Source organism: Juglans microcarpa x Juglans regia, chromosome 3D, assembly GCF_004785595.1.
Source record: "Juglans microcarpa x Juglans regia isolate MS1-56 chromosome 3D, Jm3101_v1.0, whole genome shotgun sequence".
NCBI classification, from domain to species: domain Eukaryota; kingdom Viridiplantae; phylum Streptophyta; class Magnoliopsida; order Fagales; family Juglandaceae; genus Juglans; species Juglans microcarpa x Juglans regia.
The window spans coordinates 3,671,615-3,692,912 of record NC_054598.1 but is presented as its reverse complement, the minus strand read 5'-3'; the positions used below and the strand labels follow the sequence as shown (position 1 = coordinate 3,692,912).

Sequence of the window (21,298 nt, the reverse complement as noted above, 5' to 3'; positions counted from 1 at the left end):
GCGAAGAAAATTTACCATTTATAATCCCTTAAGAAGGATGGACCTTTTTAGATGAAAGTCCTTTCCAAGCAGACTTCATGGAAGCAGTAGCAGAATTCAATGCGGCCTCTAGATACCTCGTGGAAGCAACAGATGCGGCCTTTTCCATCAAATTCCCCATATTTCTAGCACTCTCGGCAGTATTCACCAAGCTTTTCAGCTCAGCCATCGACATTCTTTCGAGTTCCTCCTCGAATAGACGAAACTCGTCCATGGCGCTTTCCATGACCGAGTCAATGTAGTCCTCGGTTCGTTGCACCGCAGTCTCGGCTTCTTCTACTTCTTTCTGCTCTTCGAGCTCCATGGCTGCCCATGACCTGTACGCTTCGATCTCGAACAGCCTTATGGCGTCATCGATGGTGGATGGATCGAAGTTTTTATCTTGCAAAGATTGGCCCGAGAGGAGGTTGAACTGGTAAAGCAGAGCTTCCATTTTCTAGTGGGTGTGAATTTTGCAGATCTAGCTTCGGTGTCTGTAAATGAAAAAGCTGGGTGGGAGTGGAGAATCATATGAACAATAGCATGTTATAACGAGTATTTAAACTTGGAAAAGGTCTTGGATAAAGGAATTTTTAATAATTCATGAAAAAAACAGCTCTTTTGTAACGTTCGACTATAGTTTTAACTTTATTATTATTATTAATGATTGTGATCATTCTAACGCCCACCAGGTGTTTGTCTTTTTCTCATACACAAAATGGGATGTTAGAAAAATAGATTTAATATTTGATATGGTCAATTATCCACCCGTGGGTAATGGTAAGGACGAACTTGTGTACATGAGTCTCGTGTTACAAGTTCGATTCTTCGTGGGATCAAATTGCGATTTAAGTAGGAGGTAATGATGGTGGGTTGCTATGTTAGTTTTTCCGTTAGTTTAGATTTCCTGAATAAGTACTAAGGACTCTGTCGTGGTTGGTTCTTCCATTATATATATATATATATATATATATATATATATATAGTAATAGGGATTGTATTGTAAGTTTAGTTAATTTTATTTTTAAATTATAATAATATTTTTATTAAAATGATAATTTTTTTATTTAATGAAGAGGTTGTACATACAGTCTCTAATTTGGAGACTGTAAATAGAATTTTATATATTTGATACGATCAATTGGAGAAAAAAATGCCCGAACTTCACAATTAAAAATAAAAGTCGTGGCACTGATAAATAAAGAGCTTGTATAATCTATGAAGCATTTTTCATTGCTTTGATAATGCCGTTGGAGCTCTCTTTATTTTCAGTGAAAACAACAAAATGAAAAATCTTTTTTTTTTTTTTAACTTAGTGGGGACAAAGAAATGCTAATGGGGGATGGGAGATATGGAGGACAGCTTTTCCTATGACTTCATTCGTTTTGGTGAAAGGTTGGGGCCATTCTCAATTGACAAAAATACACTAAATAGTCGATCAATTTTTTTAAATTTTAAAATAATAATAATATTAAAAAATAATATTTTATTTAATTTTTATATTTTATTTAAAATTATCTTATTTTATCTTACTATCTAAATGAAGCAGATGGTTCTTGATATGCACCAATTTCGATATAATTTGCACACCCTTTTCTCTACAAAAATACGAAAAAATAAAAAAGGGTCTGCTAAATGCTAATCTTCTGGTGGTTCACAATCTCTTGCTAATATAAGTTCCTAGTAAATAAATATGCAAGATAACAAGTAGCTTGCACATAGTACAGGAATATTAGAAAGATTATTCTACTCTCTGTTTGCCATCCTCGTCTCGCTCGGATGATTATTGCCAACATTAATGTTAAAGGATCTACTCTTAAATGTGAAAGGGATGTCGATGTCCTAACTGATGACTTCAACTTAAAACTTTATAATAGAAAATATTGTCATGTTTTAAGTTATTTTCTCTCTTGTTATCCAATATTCCTTAGGTGGAAAAGTTGATATGCCCCTTGGGGGTCCGACTCCCCTCTCCCCCTCTCCTCATCGTCAAACCCTCTATGTTCTGAATTATACATAAAGAACAGATTTTGTAATGAAAAATAGGATTCACACGGAAAAAAAAAATGTTTATGAATAGATGAAGGAATTGACTTCATGGAGAGAATGTACTAAATTGATTAAATTCACAATCCATTGGTTACATACCTAAAGATTATGTACAAAAAAAATATAGTTAACTAAAGTATTGGTAGTAGCTTCTCTATCTTCATCTTTATCTTTAAATTTAAAGAAGAGTTTTGCTATGTACAAGCAAGTTTGTGTACTAATCCGCGTACTAATGTTGTTACATTCATATTCGAAATTTAAATTAACATTGTTTTCAATCAAATCTACTTTCTGACCAATCATATTGAATGTGTGTGCGTATTAGTACGTAAAATCGCTTACAATTAAATTTTTCCATTAAAGAATATGTCTTTAAATTCATCTACATTGACTTATGCATCTCTAAATTTTTGCATAGTTATGAATAGTACTTCTTCAAATTTGAAGAAGCACTATTCATTCTTCAAACATTATTTTACTTTTTTTTCTCTCTCTTATCCATTAAAATCAACTTTGTAGAATTTATATTAAGACGATTTTGGTATATAAAATTTGTATTAAATTGATAATACAAAGTGGATGTTAATTATAAAATATATATAAAATAATAATTTTAGAAAACAAAGAAAAAATTAAAAAAATAATATTTTATTATTATTTAGTTAAAAAATACATAAATTAATACGAGAGTTTTTTTTCATATGCAAAATCATTCTTTAAAAAAGATAATTTTACATATAAAGATACATAAATCACTACCAATACTTAACTTGCTACAAACCCATTATCAAAAAAAAAAAAAATTCTTGCTTCAAACCCAAGAGGCCTTCTCCTAGCCTAGCCTGTTATAGCATCATTGACCCTTTTTTTTTTTTGTTATCTTGCTATTAGGCCATTACACTTGTAAACTAATGGTGTTTTTATATGTCAATAAATTTGTTTATTTTTATATAATTATGAAAAATAATAAAAGATTCCTATAAAAAAAAAATAATAATAGAAAACACTGCAACCTGAAGTGAAGGTAGCGATCCCAAGCGCCTCTGGCATTCTCCTTGTTTCAAACCCAAAGCGAGAGAGAGAGAGAGAGTGAGAGAGTCTCCATGATGAGGGGGGCCCAGGTGATGTTTTCCTTGTTACTCATATGCTTCCTCACCAGCGACGTCGTATGGAAGGCCCAGGCCATTTGGCTTACCTTACCTAAGGCCGCCAGGACCAAGTGCGTTTCCGAGGAAATTCACAACAACGTCGTCGTTTTGGGTGACTACGTTGTCATCTCCGATGATCCCACTCATGACACCTCCACCTCCACTATCTCCGTCAAGGTCAGATTCACCACCCCCAATGCCTTCCTTCCTTCCTTCTTTCTTTATTTTTTTTTCCCGAGGTTCTTTAATGCTTGATCCTGGATCATCAGTTGTGGTTACGGTTTGTTCATTTCATGCATGCCATGCCATTCCTCTATTTGGTTGCTAGGAAAAGTGATGACACGGGTTTACAGTCCTCAGAGCTTAATCTCTTACAGTAATTTGGTTCGTCAGGGAAAACGATACGTTCTAATTTCGTGTATGTATGATTGAAGGAAAATTATTTGAGTTTCGACTCTTGTAATTATTTTGTTTTTGATTTTATCTGTAATCAATTAGAGCCTATTTGTTTTGTGTTCTTATTATCGATTACGTAGATTGGTTAATTATGGGATGGTGGATAAGCGTGGTGGAGAAATTAAGGCATTATTTTTTCATTTATAATGTTCATAATTTCAATTGATTTGTCTAGTTTTCTTTTCAAATGTCTGTTACTAAAATCTATAACCATTGGCGATGGAATTTGTTGGGAATATAAATTTCTAACCCAAAAAAGAAATCCATTTTTGCTGATTCTTGCGATTAGGAGCGAAGAACCCAAAAGCTCATAGATTCGATTCTCCACTGCTAAGTTTATATCTAATCCGAGTTCCTTTTATAGGGTTGATTTGCTAATATGTCATCTATGCTTATGGAAGTTTCTTCATTCTGATGTTTCTCCATGTGAACTTCATAATCTGGAATGTGCAATTAGAGAAAAAAAAATATTTTTAATTATTTTTTTAGAAGTAACCAAAAATCTTATTGAAAAACGCAGAAGCCATAATCAAAGTGGATGTATACAATAAATAGGAACATAAAAAGATGAAAGAAAATCATGAAAACTAACTTGGCCCATTAAAATTTATAGGTACTATTAAAAAAAACAAAGTATTGCTGAAGAAAGTTCTAAGCTCTTCCAAGGTCCGTTCACTGTCCTAAACACTTCTATCATTCCTTTACCTCCAAATACACCATACCGGACAAATAGGAACCGTCTTCCACACTGCTACGTTTAGGGGCTGCCATAGAACCCCCTCCAGTTTGCAAAGAGGTTAAAATTTTTTAAGACTTGCATATGTCAAACTAGATCAGTATATGCTATGGTTTGCCTTGTTTAGCATTCTATGACGTTGTTCTTTTAGATTAACCATGCCACAAGATTTATAATCATATATCGAATTAGATCATTTTTCTGAGTAATCAGTTTCTAGTGTCGTATACTATTCTACATTGCTAACTTAAATGCGACTTAGCATAGGTTGACAAACAGTTTAACAGAAGTATTGGATTTTTTTTTTGGAATGATATCAAATGCAAATTTGATTTTTTTTGAAAAGATAATATAATTAGTTACATTTTAGATTGAGTTGACAATATAAATTCGTTTTCATGATCATGCATGGGGCATAAACGCAACCTTATCTTCTTGTAAGTTAAAAGGCAGCTACATGTTACTAGCATGAGAATTGTTTTTAAGTGTCTCAATTGGTTGCAATCTAACGATTGTTCATATTCTTCTCAGTTGACATCACCATATGGAAATAATCTTCATCATAAGGAGAATGTGACACACGGACAATTTGCTTTCACAACTCATGAGGCTGGCAACTATCTGGCTTGTTTCTGGGCAGATGGTTCTAACCCAGAAGGTGGAGATGTTAGCGTAAACCTTGACTGGAGAACGGGAATTGCTGCGAAAGATTGGGAATCGGTTGCTAAAAAAGAGAAAATTGCGGTGAGCACTTTTTTGTTATTTTTTCTTTCGCTTGGCCTGTAAATTTCTAGCAGGGGTCACTTTTTTGAAGGGTTAGGGCATGCTTGGGTAATGAGATGAGATGTTCTCAACTCATCTCACTTCCCAAACATGACCTTAATCTCTTTGCTGAACTCAAAGAATGAACAAAGTGCTTCTTTAAAAGTTGTTGAAATTCTGTGTCTGAAACCATATTCATAATTAAAAGTGCTTTAAAAGCTGCAAAAGATCATCAACTGCAAGTGAATTTGCATGCTACCTTTTTCTTACGTAGTTTCAATAGGAGTTGCTGAGGGCAGAATATAATAGAAATAAGTTGGAGTTTGATTTATAAAATTACTAAAGTGTCTATTAAAACTTGAACTCAGAAGTTCCAATAACTATAAAAACAGAACGGAGTTTTTTGTAATGTTGATCTTTTTTCTTTTTTCTTTTTTCTCTTTCCTTCAAAACATACTAATTATACGGACACACAGCTTTAACATTACTTTGTTTTGGAATTTCTCAAATGTGTTAAAGATTGTCCTGTATAAATTTGGAATATAGAATTACTTCTTATCTGTTAAATGGACATGGTAGTAATAACACTTGCAATAAGTGAATGAAAAGAAGCCTTAGGCCCTGGCTCCATCATTAAAGGGGTGCGGTTTGAATAGGTATAAGGTTCAACTGTTATCAATCGAAGTAAAAAGAATGAAAAGGTGAGAAAAGAATGAGCAAAAAACAGCCTTGTTACATACAAGTTTGAAAAGGAGGATAAAAACTTGGAAGAATTGATGTCTTTTAAATTGCTGCACCAGCATCAGCATCCGTGTACAAAAAATCTTCCATGCATTTCTTCCTAAAGTGTTTCTTTTTCATTCTTATCCTTGATCCTGACATTTCTCTCCTTGCATTGCTAATGTATAGGGTGTTGAGCTCGAGCTGAGGAAACTTGAGGGAGCAGTGGAGGCGATTCATGAAAACTTACTCTACCTGAAGAACAGGTAATTGTTTGCACTTAGTTGGGATTCATTGAAATTTAGTGTGCCCAAAAGTTATATCTATCTAATGTGACAATTTTTATTTTTTTTAATACTTCACAGAGAAGCAGATATGAGGACAGTGAGTGAACGAACAAATTGCCGGGTGGCGTGGTTTAGTGTCATGTCCCTGGGTGTCTGCATTTCAGTTTCGGCTCTGCAGTTATGGCACTTGAAGCGGTTCTTTCAGAAGAAGAAACTCATTTAGATTTTGCTAATTTAATTTAATTTTGTTTCTGGATGAAATAACAGATTCTAGAGAATTTTATTTTTATCGACCTTTTTATTTATAAAATGCCGTTGGCATATCTTGATACCACTTACTAGCGTCCATCTTTTGATATGCATGAGAGAAGCATTTTCCAGTACCTCCTGCCTCACCATCGTCTCACCTCACAAAACCAACTATACCCAAAACATCCACTCCTGGATGGAAATTTACTGACATATAGGGCAACAGCACTAGCAGCTCAGGTGAAATTAGTTTAAAAGGATGCGTTGCATGCTGCAGCAAGTAGTGGGAAGCTTGTTCACATTGTTTAAGGAGGATTAATTGTAGTGCGAGTTCAATGAATATAGAACAGCTGGCTTTATTTTGACTATTCGCATTTTATCATTATCTTACTCTATTAGTAATCTTAGCCGCAGATGTGTTCTGCTAGGTATCAGTTGAGACCGTTTATTAATGTGGTTGGAAGTGTTTATTTAAGGAGTCTCATTTCATCAATAACGTATGCAAAAGATTATTATTCCAAAAATCTGTTTGAGGTTGTTTATAACTCTCTCCAATAACCTAATTATCATCATTAATCACCAAAATGCAGAAATATAGACAAAAAGAGCCAGCTTCATTCCCTGTACATGACCGTTTGCATGCAATGCAGTATGCTCCCATGATTCAGATGAAAAACAACAAAACCATAACCCGGGAGCAGGAGGTAAAACAGAGGATGTTGTGAATATAATCATTAAAGAATGATCACAGTTATAATTAGATCAGAAGTCAAGCTGTAATCAGAGGATAAGACTATAGTCACTCAAACTAAATGCATGAATTAGAGACGAATTGGCCCCCTATTAACTTCATTCCATTCGAACTATATGGCGGTTCATGTATCTAAACCTGCAAATCTCATCAAAGAAATCATCTGCGCTGCTATGACTGCTCTTCATCTGCAAAATCTTTATTACCAGTGCCTTCAAATTCTTCCCATACTTCAACAAGGACTCAAGAGTGCTCATTTTCTGTTCAGCATTTAGTGGCGATCGCACTGTGATCACCACCTCTTCCAGACATGGAATTACAAATCCCGAGTCCACCTGCAAATCCCAACTAAATTATGAAGCTTAAAAACTCACCCCTCATAAATAATAGCTAAATTAAATTATCAACTCACGTGTTTTAGGCTGTTCTTCTGGCAGAGAGCAGCAAACATGGCACCATGGGCATCGAACTTTTGTAATTTTGGGTGACTATTAAAAAACTCAACCAAGTCAATCTCCGGAAAGGGTTGAAGGGCCTCAAAATCCCCAGTGAACTCGACCTTCATGTAGAGATGCTTCACTTCGCTTGCCCATTTTAGCATATTACATACTGCATCCCAACACCACTGGACTCCCCTGATGGACAAGAACTCTAGAGCCTCAAGTTTCCCAAAGTCCACCAAGTAGACTCTCCCTAAAGGAATTTACCAGAACAAAAAAAATCGTTGAAAGTTATGACTCAGATCCTTGGGCATTAACTCGCTAAAAATGAAAGGAAAAACTGGGAGTAATCCGAATTGAAAACTTCTGTCAACCAATTACCTGCATTATTTGCAATTGAAAGATTCTTCAAGTAGTTTGTCTCATGAACCCTAATCCAACTACAACCTTGAACTTCAAGGAATTCGATTTTGGGGGATGTGAGAGAAAGAGAGCAGTTACCCAAGCCATAAAAATCCAGCTTGCACTGCTGCAAATGAGGCAAGTCAATTAAAACCGATCTAACCCCTTCACAACCAAGCAGCAACAAGTTGGTCAGATTAGGACAAGCATCAAGTGCAGCCGATAATGCAGAATCTTCCATTCTCGCCCCAACAATTTCAAGGTTCCATAGGTTTTGGAAGACATTCCACTTGGGGAATGGGTCATTAACACACCCCAAAGTTTTAGCGATTCCAAATTCATGGCAACACTGATGCAACTCAGTTTTGAGGGGTTCTCATTAAAGGTCTGAAGTTCGGCAAGGTTATCCATTCGGAGCTCAAGACGCTGGAGGGATGGACCTATCAGTGAAAGCCACGAAGAAAGGCCTGCTCCAGAAAATGGGCTATACACGACAAGCTCCTCTAGTTGAACAATTGATGATAGCATCTTCCACACAATGATGTCAGGATTTCCTGAACCAGTATGATTGTCAAAAGAGTTTCGCGGGAAGTAAAGGCTATGAATATAAGGCATCGAGTCTTTCCACCTCTTAGAAACAGAGTTGCAGGCTACCACATCCCTAGCATTGTTGATGTGCGACAATATATGCTGAAGAATGGCATCAGGGATAGAGTCCATTCTCTGAGAACAGAAATCAAACAGGCAAAATGTTGATTTCCAAAATTGTTTAAGATAACAAACCAGTGCAGACAAGGCCACAAATATGAAGATTGTAGAATCGTTTTTAAAGTTTCAAAACGCAACAACATTGATCAAGATTATATAAATTAAAAAGACGTAAGCTCTATCTGTCGTAGAAGCATCTTAAGTTGGATTTGAGGGTAGTTTTTTATTATGCTATTCGTTCTAAGAATACCGAGATAATATGAAACGAAAAAAAAAATTAACTTCAGACTTGTCGATGTTGGGAACTCAACAGAGCTAAAGCTTCACTTAACTGAGCCTCGTACCACTATCTGCACTAGTTATAGTGGCAACTTAATCCTGTCAAAGCCAAATTTATAAAAATAAGTAAGGCTCTAAATCACATTTTCACTTCTTTCCACTTCTTCCATATTCTTGGCAACCAAACGGATCAAATGTAAGTGCAGTGAGACTACAAGGATTACAATCGAATGCTAGATATCTATTGAGAATAAAATTTTTTTTAAAAAAAGGTAAATCAGATCTAGAACTGACAAAAACGCAAATCAAACCAATCTTTTTTTTTTTTAAAGGCAGATCAAACCAATCTGAGAACCCAGAATGAGAAAAAAAAATGGGAATATTACGATAAACCCGCGCGGGAAATTTGTTTTGCTTGAATATCGAGGTCCAAAGCATTTTAGCAAGAACCCAGATGGAATTCAGTGCAAGTAACCAAATACAAATGCTGCAATAGAGGTACCCAGTTATGCCGATGACACACACGAGTAAAATTGAAAAGAAGAAAAAAAGATAAAAGCTATCGTGCGAGCAAAATTATGGAAAAGAGGGATGGAATAGCAGGTGGGCTTCGAGGAATACCTTCAAAGAACAAGAACGCACGGAGAGAGAGAGAGAGAGAGAGAGAGAGAGAGAGAGAATGCGGGAGTGATAAGGAGCGCGCTTATACACATACATAATACATACAGGGTTTGGATTTGGGAGGGTTTTGGGCCCGGCCTTTGGGGGTTAATTTCAAATTTTAAAAAGTAGGAAGAAGATCGACCCTTTTTTTTATGAAACCCTTCCATCCCATTCCACGCAGCAAGGTGGCCCGCTTCATTTTCAAAACTTTTTGAACTTTCTGACCGTTTAAACATAGCCCTTGACCGCCCTTTCAAGTTTTAAAAATCCTGTTATCATTCTCGCATTAGATTATGAATAAAATAATTCAATTAATTTAGAAAAAAAAAAATTTAAAATATGATTCGCAGTATATGAAAATTATGAATGGCAAAATTCTTCTTTTTCTCTTTCTTTTTTGTTCCCGAAGCCAAAAACAACGTAATAGCCACTTACATTTTCCAAAAATATCTGTTTATTTTTAACACAAAAAAGATACTATTTTTTAAAACTTTAAAATAAAAATCATATTCAAACAATATTTTCATTTTATGAAATTTTTATTTCTCATTTTCTAAAATTTAATAAAATATTTTAATTCAAATTATTTCATTATTAATCAATAATATATTAAAATATTCTAAATATCTAAAATAGCAATGCAATTCAAAGAAGCATGCTCACTCTAGTCTCTATATATTTGGGCCTGAATCTCTAGCCCAGCTTCGGCCTTTCGAAACCACACAAAACTCTTGATACCCAATTACTTGTCGTTGATTGTTTACTCTAAAAAATCTTCAAATTCAAGCATCTGATGTATATTAGAAGTAGAAACACCAAGATATGCATGAATTGCAAAGCTTATTGGGCAAAACTTGCTAAATATATATATATATATATATATATATATATATATATGTGGTTGCTTGCATTGTGAAATTAGAACAAGCATAGCTCAGCTATTCAACCACCATGAAAAACGGTTTCCAATTGGCAATTACTTAATAATCATGGTAGTTAGGTCAGGTGCCTTAAATTCTCTTGGTGTTGAACCAAACCAAGATTTCTTGTGCTAACCTTTTCTTTTTTCTTTCTTTCTCTATAATATTCAAGGCATGACTTTTGGTCTTAGTCTATGCTATTTCAATTCCTTTATCGTTAAATTATGTAATTTGTTGAGAAAAAGAAGAAAAGAAAAACAAGCAAAATAAGACGTGCATGTCCTATTAAATGACCACTTCTTCATCTTGAGAGAGCAATTTTGATTTTCTCGCATCAACCTCACTTTATACCATTCATCTAGACTCTTAGCAAAAGACTTCAAGGCTACACAAGAGTATAGTTGCCAAATAAAAAATAAAAAAATTCCGAGCTCATTTGGATATAAATATCATCTCATCATTATAATTTTTTTAAATTTTTACATAAAATATAATAAACAATTCAATTATTTTCAATTCTAAAAATAATAATAATATTAAAAAATAATATTCTAATAATATTTTATTCAACTCATATAAAATTATGTCATTTTATTTTACTATTCAAACCAACCTTAACCTCTCTAGAGCTTACCTTTCGACTCATATAAAAAATGTCTAACCAAACTCATTAACTAACAAGACCGTTGTTGGCTGTTAAAATAAATGGAAAACAAGATAGGGAATAAGCCAATGCATATCCCATCTTGACACTTATTAATATGCTTTTTTTTTTTTTTAATCAGTAAATTATATATATATATATATATAAAAACAACATTAACCTACTAATAATAATATTTTATCATGTCCCAACCTTTCAATAACAGCCAATTAACAGTATGACTTTTCCATCCCTCAATCAAAAACAGATTCTAACACGTCAGGATCAAGAGGAAGTGGAAAACAAGCCACTCAAAGAAATAAAAAAATAAATTGTCCCCATCATTGAAAATTCGAACACATCCACAAGAGACAAGAAAAAAAAGGGGACCTTTGTCCAATGAGATGTCACCGAAGTTGAGACCGTTATCCAATACTTCCTTTCCCTAATGTTTCAGCATAAATTATACAGATGATTAGCCTGAATAGATATTACAACACTCTCCACCGATTGTCGGTCCACATGTACTTCACTCATTGGTCCACTTCCTCCTCGATTCATCCGTCACTACATTGAGTACAACCCAAAATATAATAATAAAAAAATTCCACGTGCATGACACCCGTTGGTCAACTTCCGTGGAAAACCCATAAGGAACCAAAAGGTAGGGAAATAGGGGAAGAAAAGTAGTAGTAACCTTCAAAATAGGCTCATTTTGATGTCAACACTCAAGTGGTGGAAATAGTTTATTTAATTTATTGTTATTATTATTATTATTATTTTTTTTTTTTTTGGGTTCGCTTTATCCATCAAAGATTAGATAGATGCCTTGTCTTTATGCTCATACGCGCTGTTTTTTTATTTTCTCACCTTTGCTTCTCCTCAACGTTCGGTAGCCTTAAAAAACAGCAAATAGAGAGAGAGAGAGAGAGAGAGAGTGTGTGAGAGTCTAGTTCAGGAGCTATCGTAAGCTCATCTCAATTTCTGTCCCATCGGCGTGAGAACAATGTACGGTATGAATTTTAGATCAGTTTTTATAGAGCATGCTTGCATGATGCCATGTTTATGAAAATAATAATAATAATTAAAAAATGAGAAATATTTTTTTTTAAATAGACAAGTCTAGTTATCTTAAATAAGTATTAAAAATATTATTTTTTTATTAATGAGAACTATTTTTTTACAAGAAATTTATATAAAATTTATCTATTTATAACTTACGATTAATTTTAAAAAATAATTCATCATCTTTTGGGTATCATTTTTATTATTTGTTAATATTAAAAAAGTATTTATGTTTGTGATCAGTGCAAGATGTGTAAAGTGAAAAAATTCGTCTGATTTGAGGGAGATGCCATGCTAGAGTGCAAGAGAGCGGCGACCACATGGTAGCACAGCTCTGGGGAGACACTGTTTTGTATTACTACTACTAAATGACAACGCGGAAATGCCCACCATATGAACACTTGCCTCTCGCCTTCTTCGTCTCCAACTTAGAGAGAGAGAGAGAGAGGGAGTGAGAGATAGAGATTGAGAAAGAGAGGGGACAGAGGAAGGTTCCAGATGCCCTGCAGATGGGGAAAAGTGAGCTGCAAAACGTGTTTCGGCAGCAGAATCACGAGGCTGACAGCAATCGAGATTCTTCGGGGCTTTTCTGTGATGGATGTTCGGTGGCTCTCAACGGAGTTGTAAAGGCGTTCAGTTTCAAGTGCTTCTTTGTTTTGATTCTGACCTTATCAGTTTTGGTTTCTGGGGTCTTCTGGATTCTTCCCTGTCATTCAACAAAGTTTGGTTTTGAGGCAAAAGATGAAATTAAGCTCAGCGGTATCTCTATTATCCCTGTTCTTCCATACGTTGTTTGGATTTTTAAAGAAGTGGATAATTTTTTTTTTTTTTTTTTTTGGTGTAGTCAGGGTCTCGTGATGCTTTGAGAAAAAGGGTATTGGATATCCTAGATTGTTGTTGTGTACTTAGGTTTATGTTTTATTATAAGCTGACGGGTATGTGGTATTTTACCTGGTTTTCTACTGTCGGTGGTCTGATGTTTTTAGTATTTCAATGTTTGGTAGGTTAACTTCTAATTTGTTTTCCTGACGTTTTCTTTCAATGAATCAATGGGTGTCTAGTTTGCTGCCATTGTTTTCATCCAATGTGTGTTTTCCGCCCTGTTGTGCATTAATATCGATTATTGTCACTACTTATTTGGTAATTAGGTTTCTCTGATATTTTGAGGGGATGAAGACCTTGTATAGTTATGTCCGGGTCCCGAACCTTTAGGATGGGTACTTGTATTTAAGATTTTGAAGCCCTTTTCTATATAATTTCCTGTGAAAAATACGTCCTCGATTTTTCTATTTTTTGGGTTTGTTCTCTTGAAGGTATGGCTCTGGCCTTTGGCATTATTTTGTTTTGTATTGCCAGCACAGAGCACCCCCCCCCCCCCCCCCCCCCTCTTTTTTTTTACGAATATGGCCATCACAGATTCATTCTTTAATGATGCTCTCCCTCCCTGTTTTTTTTTTTTTTTTTTTTTTCATTGAATTTTATTCATGATTGTGATTTCTGTTATGTTGTCATTTCCTTTTGAGACTTTGTGGTGAACAGCTGATATGGAAATTGCCTGTGAAATAAATGCAGTGTTCATGCTCGGGCAACCCTTTCCACCAGCAGAGTAATTGAACCAAACTAATGCACTAGATAATGAAAGGCAAAGAGGGTTAATTTAATTTAGGTAGTATAGATGCCCTTCCACCATGGGCGAATCTTTCCCAGTACTGCACAATTTTATTTGTAGCTTCAATTAATTTAAAAAAAAAAAAAATCAAATCTATTTGCAAATTCAACTCCATTCGCATCTTACTTTATAGATTTCACATTTTACTATAATAACCTCTGTGAGGATATGTAAGTAGGATGCTGGATTTAATATGATGCTTTTATGTTTTTATATATATATTTTTTTCTCTCTTTTCCAGCCACAGTCCAGGCATATTTCAGACTGGATAAGCCAGTTTCGCATCTTGTTCCACACATTGGAAGATTAGAGTATGATATCTATGGGGAAATAGGTGTCCCTGGCATGAAGGTATTGCTTCATGCTTCTGCTTTCAGTTGACCACTTGTAATGGAACTTTAAAATTAACTTCACCTAATTCCTTTCAACAGGTGGCCATCTTATCCATGAACCAATCTGGTGCATCTAACTGGACTGATGTGGTGTTTGGTGTTCTTTCGGATCCAATTAATGTTCCTATTACACCAGTGTCCCTAAGTGTGCTGAGAGCATCTGTAATTGATCTGTTCCTTCAGCAATCCAATCTGACATTGACATCATCCATTTTTGGGAAGGCAACTATGTTTGAGATTCTGAAGTTTCCAGGGGGGTTAACTTTAATCCCAGTGCAATCTGCTTCAATTTGGCAGACCCCCCAGATTCTATTTAATTTTACTCTAAATAATTCAATATCCGATATACTGGGAAACTTCATCAAGTTGAAGGATCAGTTGAAGATGGGATTGTATCTGAGGTCTCATGAGGTATAACACTTGCTCATGTAACTTCTTGCAGATTTAACCTTGGGTTTTGATGGTTGTCACTTTGGGAAAGTCTCCACCAATTTCAACATTCGATCCCCATGTAATCAAATTATTTAACCTTCTATTACAACATATGTGATCCCTATGCAAGAATCTCTTAGGCCTGTTTTAATCATTACAACTTTTCTAAATTCCCACATAAAATATAATAAATAATTCAACTTTTTCAAATCTTAAAACAAAAATAATATTAAAAAATTAGATTCTAACAATATTTTATTCAATTTTCAACTTTTATCTTATCTCATCTGTATAACCAAACAAGGCCTTACAATTCAACGGAAGTAATGGCAAAACCTTGAAACATTTGGTTAAGGAAGCCAGCTGCATCTAGGTAGTTGTCATTTAAGAAGATTTGTGATTCTCTTCTTGGAACTGAGGATCATTGGATGGTTTACATGCTTCAGGTAACTTATCAAAGAAAAGTTTACATGTTTCAGGTAGCTACATTATAGTAGTACTAAAATCGTTCTTGGTTCCAGATGTGTGAACCGAGTACCAAATCATGGACTCATATCCATCACACTACAGACACGGCAATAGATATTAATATTCAGTTTCAGTTGAACTAGGTAGTCTGACATGCTGGGACCCCACTGATAGTCTGATACCCTTATGTAAGCATCTGTTTTGGTAATGACCGTTTGTTTCCATGCAGACTTTGTATATCCAGATAACAAACAAGGTTGGCTCCACAATAGCTCCCCAGTGACAGTTCAGGCTTCAGTCATGTCAGATCTCGGGAGCCTTTTGCCACGGAGATTGAAGCAGTTGGCTGAAATTATCACTGGCTCTCCAGCACAAAATCTTGGTCTTAATAACACAGTTTTTGGTAAAGTTAAAAGCATCATTTTATCTTCTTATATAAAGGGTACTCTCAATGTCACCCCTCCTAGTCCTTCTCCAGCTCCATCTCCATCTCCATCTCCAGAACTAGGTGATTATCCATCAATTTCACCATATCCTGCTCTATCTTCGCATACCTCTCCAACATCCTCGCCTAACATTAAGCACCGCTCACCTGCACATCCTCCTCGTCCCTGTCTATATCTTGGTTTCACAAATTCTCCAAGCCCCTCACTGGCTTCTCACGATAACCCAGCTGTTCCTCCTGCCTTCTCACCTGCAGTGGCTACTCCAAACTCCCCTCATATGGGTCCCACTTTCAAGTTGCCTCCAGATCTGTCACCTAAACCCAAAGTATCATATGCTCCCAGTCCAGGACAGGACAAGGCAAGGGTAGAAGGCTTGGTTTCTCCATCACTTGCACCATCGCCTTCATGTAAGTTACATCTGCCGTTGAGATTTTCTTTTCTGCTGTTACCTGGGATAGTTCTTAAATTGATGCTTGCATATCTTTACCTTATTTCTATGTCCCCCCCACCAAAAAATAAATAAATAAATAGTAATATTAGATACTTTATGAGAAAACGGATTAGAGCTAATTTGATAGAAAGTTATTATTTCTTTTTCTATCAAAAACTACATCCAGCATCTCTTAGATGTAATATGCTAATGGATTTTCATTCACAGTTATTGTAGATTGCCTTTACTGATCAGTTTTAAATTTTTTTCTTGGATGCACGTTTTTTTTTTTTTTTTTTTTTTTTTAATATTGTTTTTAAGGTCCATTATTTTGCAAGTTATACTTACGCGATGTGTGTACAAACTACAAACAGCTTTGGCAGCAGTTATTTCCTATCAGAAGATCTCGTTATTGGGGTTTTCTGGACTCTTGATCTTCCATCTCTTTTGTTGGTTGGATGATACTTCATTTTAACGATACACCTTAAAAGATAGTTTCCAAGCATACAAAACTCAGCAGCTTAGTGATGTCCTACCCTATGAACAGTTCACAGATTTGCGTCCAAGGAGCACACATATATAAAAGAGTAGCACTGCAGGTCAAAGCCAGGAAAGATGGCAGGCCTCTTACAGGATTTCTACGTTTCTGATGTTGCAAGAAACCCTGGGATGTTCTTCCCGAAGGGGAAGACCCCCAGCGATATCATGAATAGTTAGTGAAAAAAAAAAGGTTTGCAGATTTCAACGGGAAAATGTCTTGGGACCACCAATAGGTGGATTTTCTCGATATATATATATTTTTTTTTACTTAGTGATTAAGGAAATGTTTTTTTAATTATGTGATTTTTTTTAAATGTTAAAGGGTATAAAAAAATTGTATGAACAAAAAAAGGCCAAATGGCCTTATCTGGAGAATCTCTCGGCTAGTACTACTTTCTGATACATTTTAGAAAGAACCATCGATACCTGTATCCATTGAAGTGTAAGATATGATGGTTCCAACTTCCTTTTGAGCATCTGCAAAAAAGCAAACAATGTAATGCACAATTGTCATAAACCAGTGTTATATATACTCATAAAAAAAGCAGGGGGACACATTTACACGAATACAGCATTTTGATTTCAGATATTTAGGTTGCCTGATTCTTTTTTCGTTTAATTACTAGAAAAGGATTAAATAAAGAAAATAAATGTAAAGTAAAAAGAGGGAAATTATGTAAAAAGTGTGTTCCTTGAGAGGTTGGAGCAACGTTTTTACCAGCAACTGAGAAGCAGTTGAGTTTTGGATTGCTGATCACGTAAGCCATTTTGAAGATGTAATGCACCACTGGGAAAGGATGTGCGAAGATGTCAGTTTTGTCCGCACGTACAAGTTGACGATATTTCCTCTGGCAAGGGCGAGTGATTGTTGTGAGAGCAAAAATTGCACGTCAAGAAGTCATTTTCATGTCCACCAACAAGCCAGATTTCGTATATTATCTCAGAACATTGCCGCCTTGTCCATCCCTTGACATTGACACATCCTTCCATGCACGCTGCAGGCCTAAGAAGACAAGGCGTAGCAGCTCCGCCAACTGCCAAGCAAGCCTCCTAACTGAAGTTGTAAACGCTGTATCAGAAAGTAGTACTAGTAGTTAAAGGCAGAAGAAAGAGTGGGGGGGACGTCCATGCTCTAAATAATCAACCAAAATGCATGGAAACAAAGAACCACATGCAGATGCAGTACGACTAGGACAGGGTCCCTCGCTCTTTTGGAGAGAATTTTGACAGGCTATAGAAGAAATAGAAATGTTTGAACTGAATCACGGTTTGAATTCCCCATATCTTTTCATATCAGGACAAAATTGCAAAATTTGAGATTGGTAAGGGAACCTAGGGAAGTGAGAAACATACCATATTGAAAAGTCAAAACAATAACCAGTGCTATGTCTTGCGGAAGTAGAACTTCTTTGCCACCTCCAACCAGTTGTCTATGCCTAGTGATACACAGCAACTGCTCCAACCTGAATCAAGCACTGGGAGTTTGACTTTGGGTTTGGGTAGTGAGATATTCTGAAATATTTTATGAATAGTAATAAAAGATTAATGATAGAATATTGAATAATAGTGAATGGTAGTAAAAAGTATGTGAAAAATAATAATAAAATAATAAATAATAGTGAACTATTCTCAGACTATCATATCTCGGTACCCAAACTAGGCCTAAAGGTGGGGGGAAAAAACCAAGACATTGAATAGAAAGAGCAAGGCAGAGTTGAACCCACCATTCCCCACTCTCTTTCACTCCATACTCCAAAACTACTGGCTGCGTGTCAGTTTGGAGTGTAAATGATTAAACAATCAAGATTAAACAGCAATAATGAATACATTAATGGCAATTTTTCATATAGATGACTTTCTCTTATTGCTTTTCGCCAAATACAAACTCATGGTTGGAGGAAATATAAATATTTTGTTTTATTATCAATATAAATGAGTTTGTACTTTGTATCATTATTTTTTGAATAATAATAATGAATAAAATAATTGAAAATCCCCATTAATTGTATAAATAAAGATTGCCACATGGCGCTATACTTCTGCTCCGATCACAAGAGGTTAGGTTCAGACAGCTCTGAAAGATTACATATATATATATATATATCAACTGGTTACTGCATGCAGGTACAATTCCACTCGAGATTGAATCCACGATAGTTTATTATGCAAGGCACACGACCGTTCCTGAAACTAAATCCATCAAGTTAATGAAGGTCTCAAAGCTAAAATTACCTTCATGAAAATCAGAAACTGCAACATGGTCAGAGGGAGGGGAAAAAAGGTGTTAAATAGATTGCAGATAACATGATGTCAAGATCAAGAAACAATAATAAGTGACATTTTAACATAATGAACATGCGAAAATTGTTTAAATGAAACAATTTTGACGTCCTACATCACTGGTATAGATCGATCAGTTTCCAAAAATCGAATAAATTATGTTAGAAATATTGGGAAAATGAAATCATTAGGATGATTTAGTTAAAGAACAGAACATTTACCTGCCAAGCTTCATCGTCTTTTCCTCTGTTATATCTTGTTAATCATTACCAAAGTTAATATTTTTACCTGTCTTAAAAGCAACATAATTGTAAATTATAGAGCCTCACACAAACCGTTTTTAGCACCGGCAGTGATATAAACAAGGCTATAGAATGAGCCAAGAGCGCCACCAGGAGCTACCTGCAAAAAGTTCACAGCTTTGTGACACCAACGCTGGAGTTCAGCAAAGAAAATACTGGGAGTTGATTGCAATCTTACCCCCATCATGAGAGGCTGAGCTAGCATCTTCGAAATCAAGGTAGCGATGTGACAAATCCAACACTAAACGGAAAGGCCACAGAGAGAACAGCCGACTCCATAACCAGTTCAACCAATCTGGCACGTCTTCAAAGCGAAAATCTTCATCATCTGTGTCTTCAAGATCGTTGTTGGAATCGTCTTGCAGCTCATAGCGGCAAACAGGGCAAGTGTTGTGGATCCGCAGCCAAGGGACAATGCAATCAGAGTGATAGAAATGCTTGCACGGCATCAATCTGACTTCTCCACCAAGATCAAACTCTTCCTTGCATACTGGGCAACTCGGGTCGTTGTCCAAATGCTTTTGCGTGAGTTTCACCCTTGGCAAGGCTTCAATGGCTGAAGCGGCGGTGGGAGGAGGTCCTGGCCAGTCATTCTGCCAAACCATCCCTTCAGTGAACTCCAATAGCGCGTCCCCAGACATGGCATCGCTAACGTTATTGTCCCGGACAAACATATTTTCTGCTGGCGAAATGGGTCTTGGAGGACGAGGCGGTCGGACGAATTCAAGGGTAATCCAAGCTTGCTGAACCGGCTCATCTTCAACTTCTGATAACCATTCAAATCTCCGATCAAAACCAGTATTTGGACTATGCCTCGTAGATGGGTCAAGTAGGCGAGTCGCAGGGGAGGGTTCTGGGCCCCTGGAATCAGTGACAAGCCTATGCATTGACACCTCCAGCTGAAGATATAACTCATGGAAGCATTGGGGACATATTTCGTATAGGTTTGTGGAGGGAATCCTCACAATATGTCGGCAATTTTGACACCAGAAGTAATGGAAGGTTCTTGCCCTTCGGATTCCATTTGCTGTGAAACGAGACCCGCCGAGCACCAGTGACATTGTTTACGATCCAAAGGGTGTGTTTACGAGAAAAAGTACGTTGGAATTTATAGGCAAGTTGTACGAAGGGCTGGAGAGAGAAAAGGATGGCTTTTGCTTTTGGGGTACTACACGAAGGATTCGTTGTAGTCCCTTGTTTTGCTTTCTTTTTCTTCTTGAGTTGTGTCTCCTCTTTACAAAGCCAAGTTTGATTGAGAAGTGATTCCAAGTCATTTATAGCTTTTGGCTTCCTAATCATATTCCTAATTAAGAAATTTGATTTATGAGAACTATCCAAATTTGAGGAAATTTCTCTAACATAATTTATAAATAAGAAATATTTTACCTACAAATATATTTTATAAAAATAAACTCATAAGTTGACGTGATTTAATGTAGTATGTCATATTATAAAACTATTTTTATCGTAAATTAAATATATACACCATCACATAAAATCATGTCAGTTTATAAATTTATTTTTATGAAATTTTTTTATGACTACAACACTTTCTTTATAAGCTTGACACGTGTTTGTTTAGAAGGAATATAATGAGTAAATATTTTTTGCATGGATACAAACTAAAAATATTTTTCAATATGATTAAAAATCACGTGTTTTCACATGCTTAAAAGGGCATGTATCTTACATTAAAAAAAAAAAAGGCATGTATCAATTTTTTTGATTAAACTGATTAAAAAAAATGCTATTCACCTCGCGAAATTATATTGCTCAAGGGAAATTTCTTTTAGACCTCATTTGTTTTTAAAATTATTCTCATCTCATCTCATTTTATCTAATTATTATGATTTGTTTGGATTCAAAACTTATCTCAACTCACCTTATCTTATTTCATAATTACAATTTTTTCAAATTTGTACACAAAATATAATAAATAATTCAAATTTCAAAATAATAATAATATTAAAAATAATATTCTAATAATATTTTATTCAACTAATCTAAAACTATCTCAACCTCTTCAAATTTTTATACAAAATA

At 35.4% G+C, this 21,298-nt stretch overlaps 4 protein-coding genes, 1 long non-coding RNA gene and 1 pseudogene across 7 annotated transcripts; 2 read left to right on the top strand and 4 right to left on the bottom strand.

Moving 5' to 3' along the window:
- Window positions 1–28: 28 nt before the first annotated feature.
- Window positions 29–472, bottom strand: LOC121254206. Its single transcript, XM_041154165.1, has one exon. It carries the CDS (start codon window positions 470–472, stop codon window positions 29–31), a length of 444 nt encoding a protein of 147 aa, XP_041010099.1.
- A 2,622-nt stretch (window positions 473–3,094) lies between these two features.
- LOC121254802 (transmembrane emp24 domain-containing protein p24delta3-like) lies at window positions 3,095–6,510 on the top strand. The gene is made up of 4 exons (XM_041154962.1): window positions 3,095–3,392; window positions 4,939–5,151; window positions 6,079–6,155; window positions 6,255–6,510. The coding sequence occupies exons 1-4, from the start codon at window positions 3,171–3,173 to the stop codon at window positions 6,397–6,399; spliced, it is 657 nt and encodes a 218-aa protein (XP_041010896.1). The 5' UTR covers window positions 3,095–3,170; the 3' UTR covers window positions 6,400–6,510.
- Window positions 6,511–7,125: 615 nt separating this feature from the next.
- Window positions 7,126–9,366, bottom strand: LOC121253847 (F-box protein At1g10780-like). Its single transcript, XM_041153773.1, is given in 4 exon segments — window positions 7,126–7,511; window positions 7,589–7,869; window positions 7,998–8,315; window positions 8,318–9,366. Coding segments are annotated over 4 exon segments (1,257 nt in total). The 5' UTR covers window positions 8,739–9,366; the 3' UTR covers window positions 7,126–7,274.
- A 2,735-nt stretch (window positions 9,367–12,101) lies between these two features.
- On the top strand, window positions 12,102–17,240 carry LOC121255700 (annotated as a pseudogene).
- LOC121255703 lies at window positions 15,237–18,739 on the bottom strand. Of its 2 annotated transcripts, XR_005938841.1 has the most exons (6): window positions 18,711–18,739; window positions 18,398–18,438; window positions 18,027–18,136; window positions 17,392–17,742; window positions 17,100–17,150; window positions 15,237–16,197 (listed from the first exon to the last, which is right to left on the bottom strand). It is a non-coding gene; the product is annotated as an uncharacterized LOC121255703 (long non-coding RNA). The 2 variants fall into 2 exon arrangements; XR_005938840.1 differs by lacking the exon at window positions 18,711–18,739 and having other exon boundaries at window positions 18,398–18,539.
- Window positions 18,740–18,798: 59 nt separating this feature from the next.
- Window positions 18,799–20,327, bottom strand: LOC121255702 (E3 ubiquitin-protein ligase RING1-like). 2 transcript variants are annotated; one of them, XR_005938839.1, is made up of 3 exons: window positions 19,434–20,327; window positions 19,175–19,355; window positions 18,799–18,905 (listed from the first exon to the last, which is right to left on the bottom strand). XR_005938839.1 is itself a non-coding variant. In XM_041156187.1 (2 exons), exons 1-2 carry the CDS (start codon window positions 20,314–20,316, stop codon window positions 19,321–19,323), a joined length of 918 nt encoding a protein of 305 aa, XP_041012121.1. In that variant the 5' UTR covers window positions 20,317–20,327; the 3' UTR covers window positions 18,805–19,320. The 2 variants fall into 2 exon arrangements, 1 of the variants encoding a protein (XP_041012121.1); XM_041156187.1 differs by having other exon boundaries at window positions 18,805–19,355.
- Window positions 20,328–21,298: the final 971 nt, after the last annotated feature.

Bases quoted from the DNA above. Each gene is read 5' to 3' on its own strand.
- LOC121254206 (XM_041154165.1), bottom strand. From the start codon at position 472: ATGGAAGCTCTGCTTTACCAGTTCAACCTCCTCTCGGGCCAATCTTTG.
- LOC121254802 (XM_041154962.1), top strand. From the start codon at position 3,171: ATGATGAGGGGGGCCCAGGTGATGTTTTCCTTGTTACTCATATGCTTC. The intron at 5,152-6,078 runs GTGAGCACTTTT...GCTAATGTATAG, and splicing joins CTAAAAAAGAGAAAATTGCG to GGTGTTGAGCTCGAGCTGAG. The intron at 6,156-6,254 runs GTAATTGTTTGC...AATACTTCACAG, and splicing joins TTACTCTACCTGAAGAACAG to AGAAGCAGATATGAGGACAG.
- LOC121255702 (XM_041156187.1), bottom strand. From the start codon at position 20,316: ATGTCACTGGTGCTCGGCGGGTCTCGTTTCACAGCAAATGGAATCCGA. The intron at 19,356-19,433 runs GTAAGATTGCAA...AACTTTTTGCAG, and splicing joins CTCAGCCTCTCATGATGGGG to GTAGCTCCTGGTGGCGCTCT.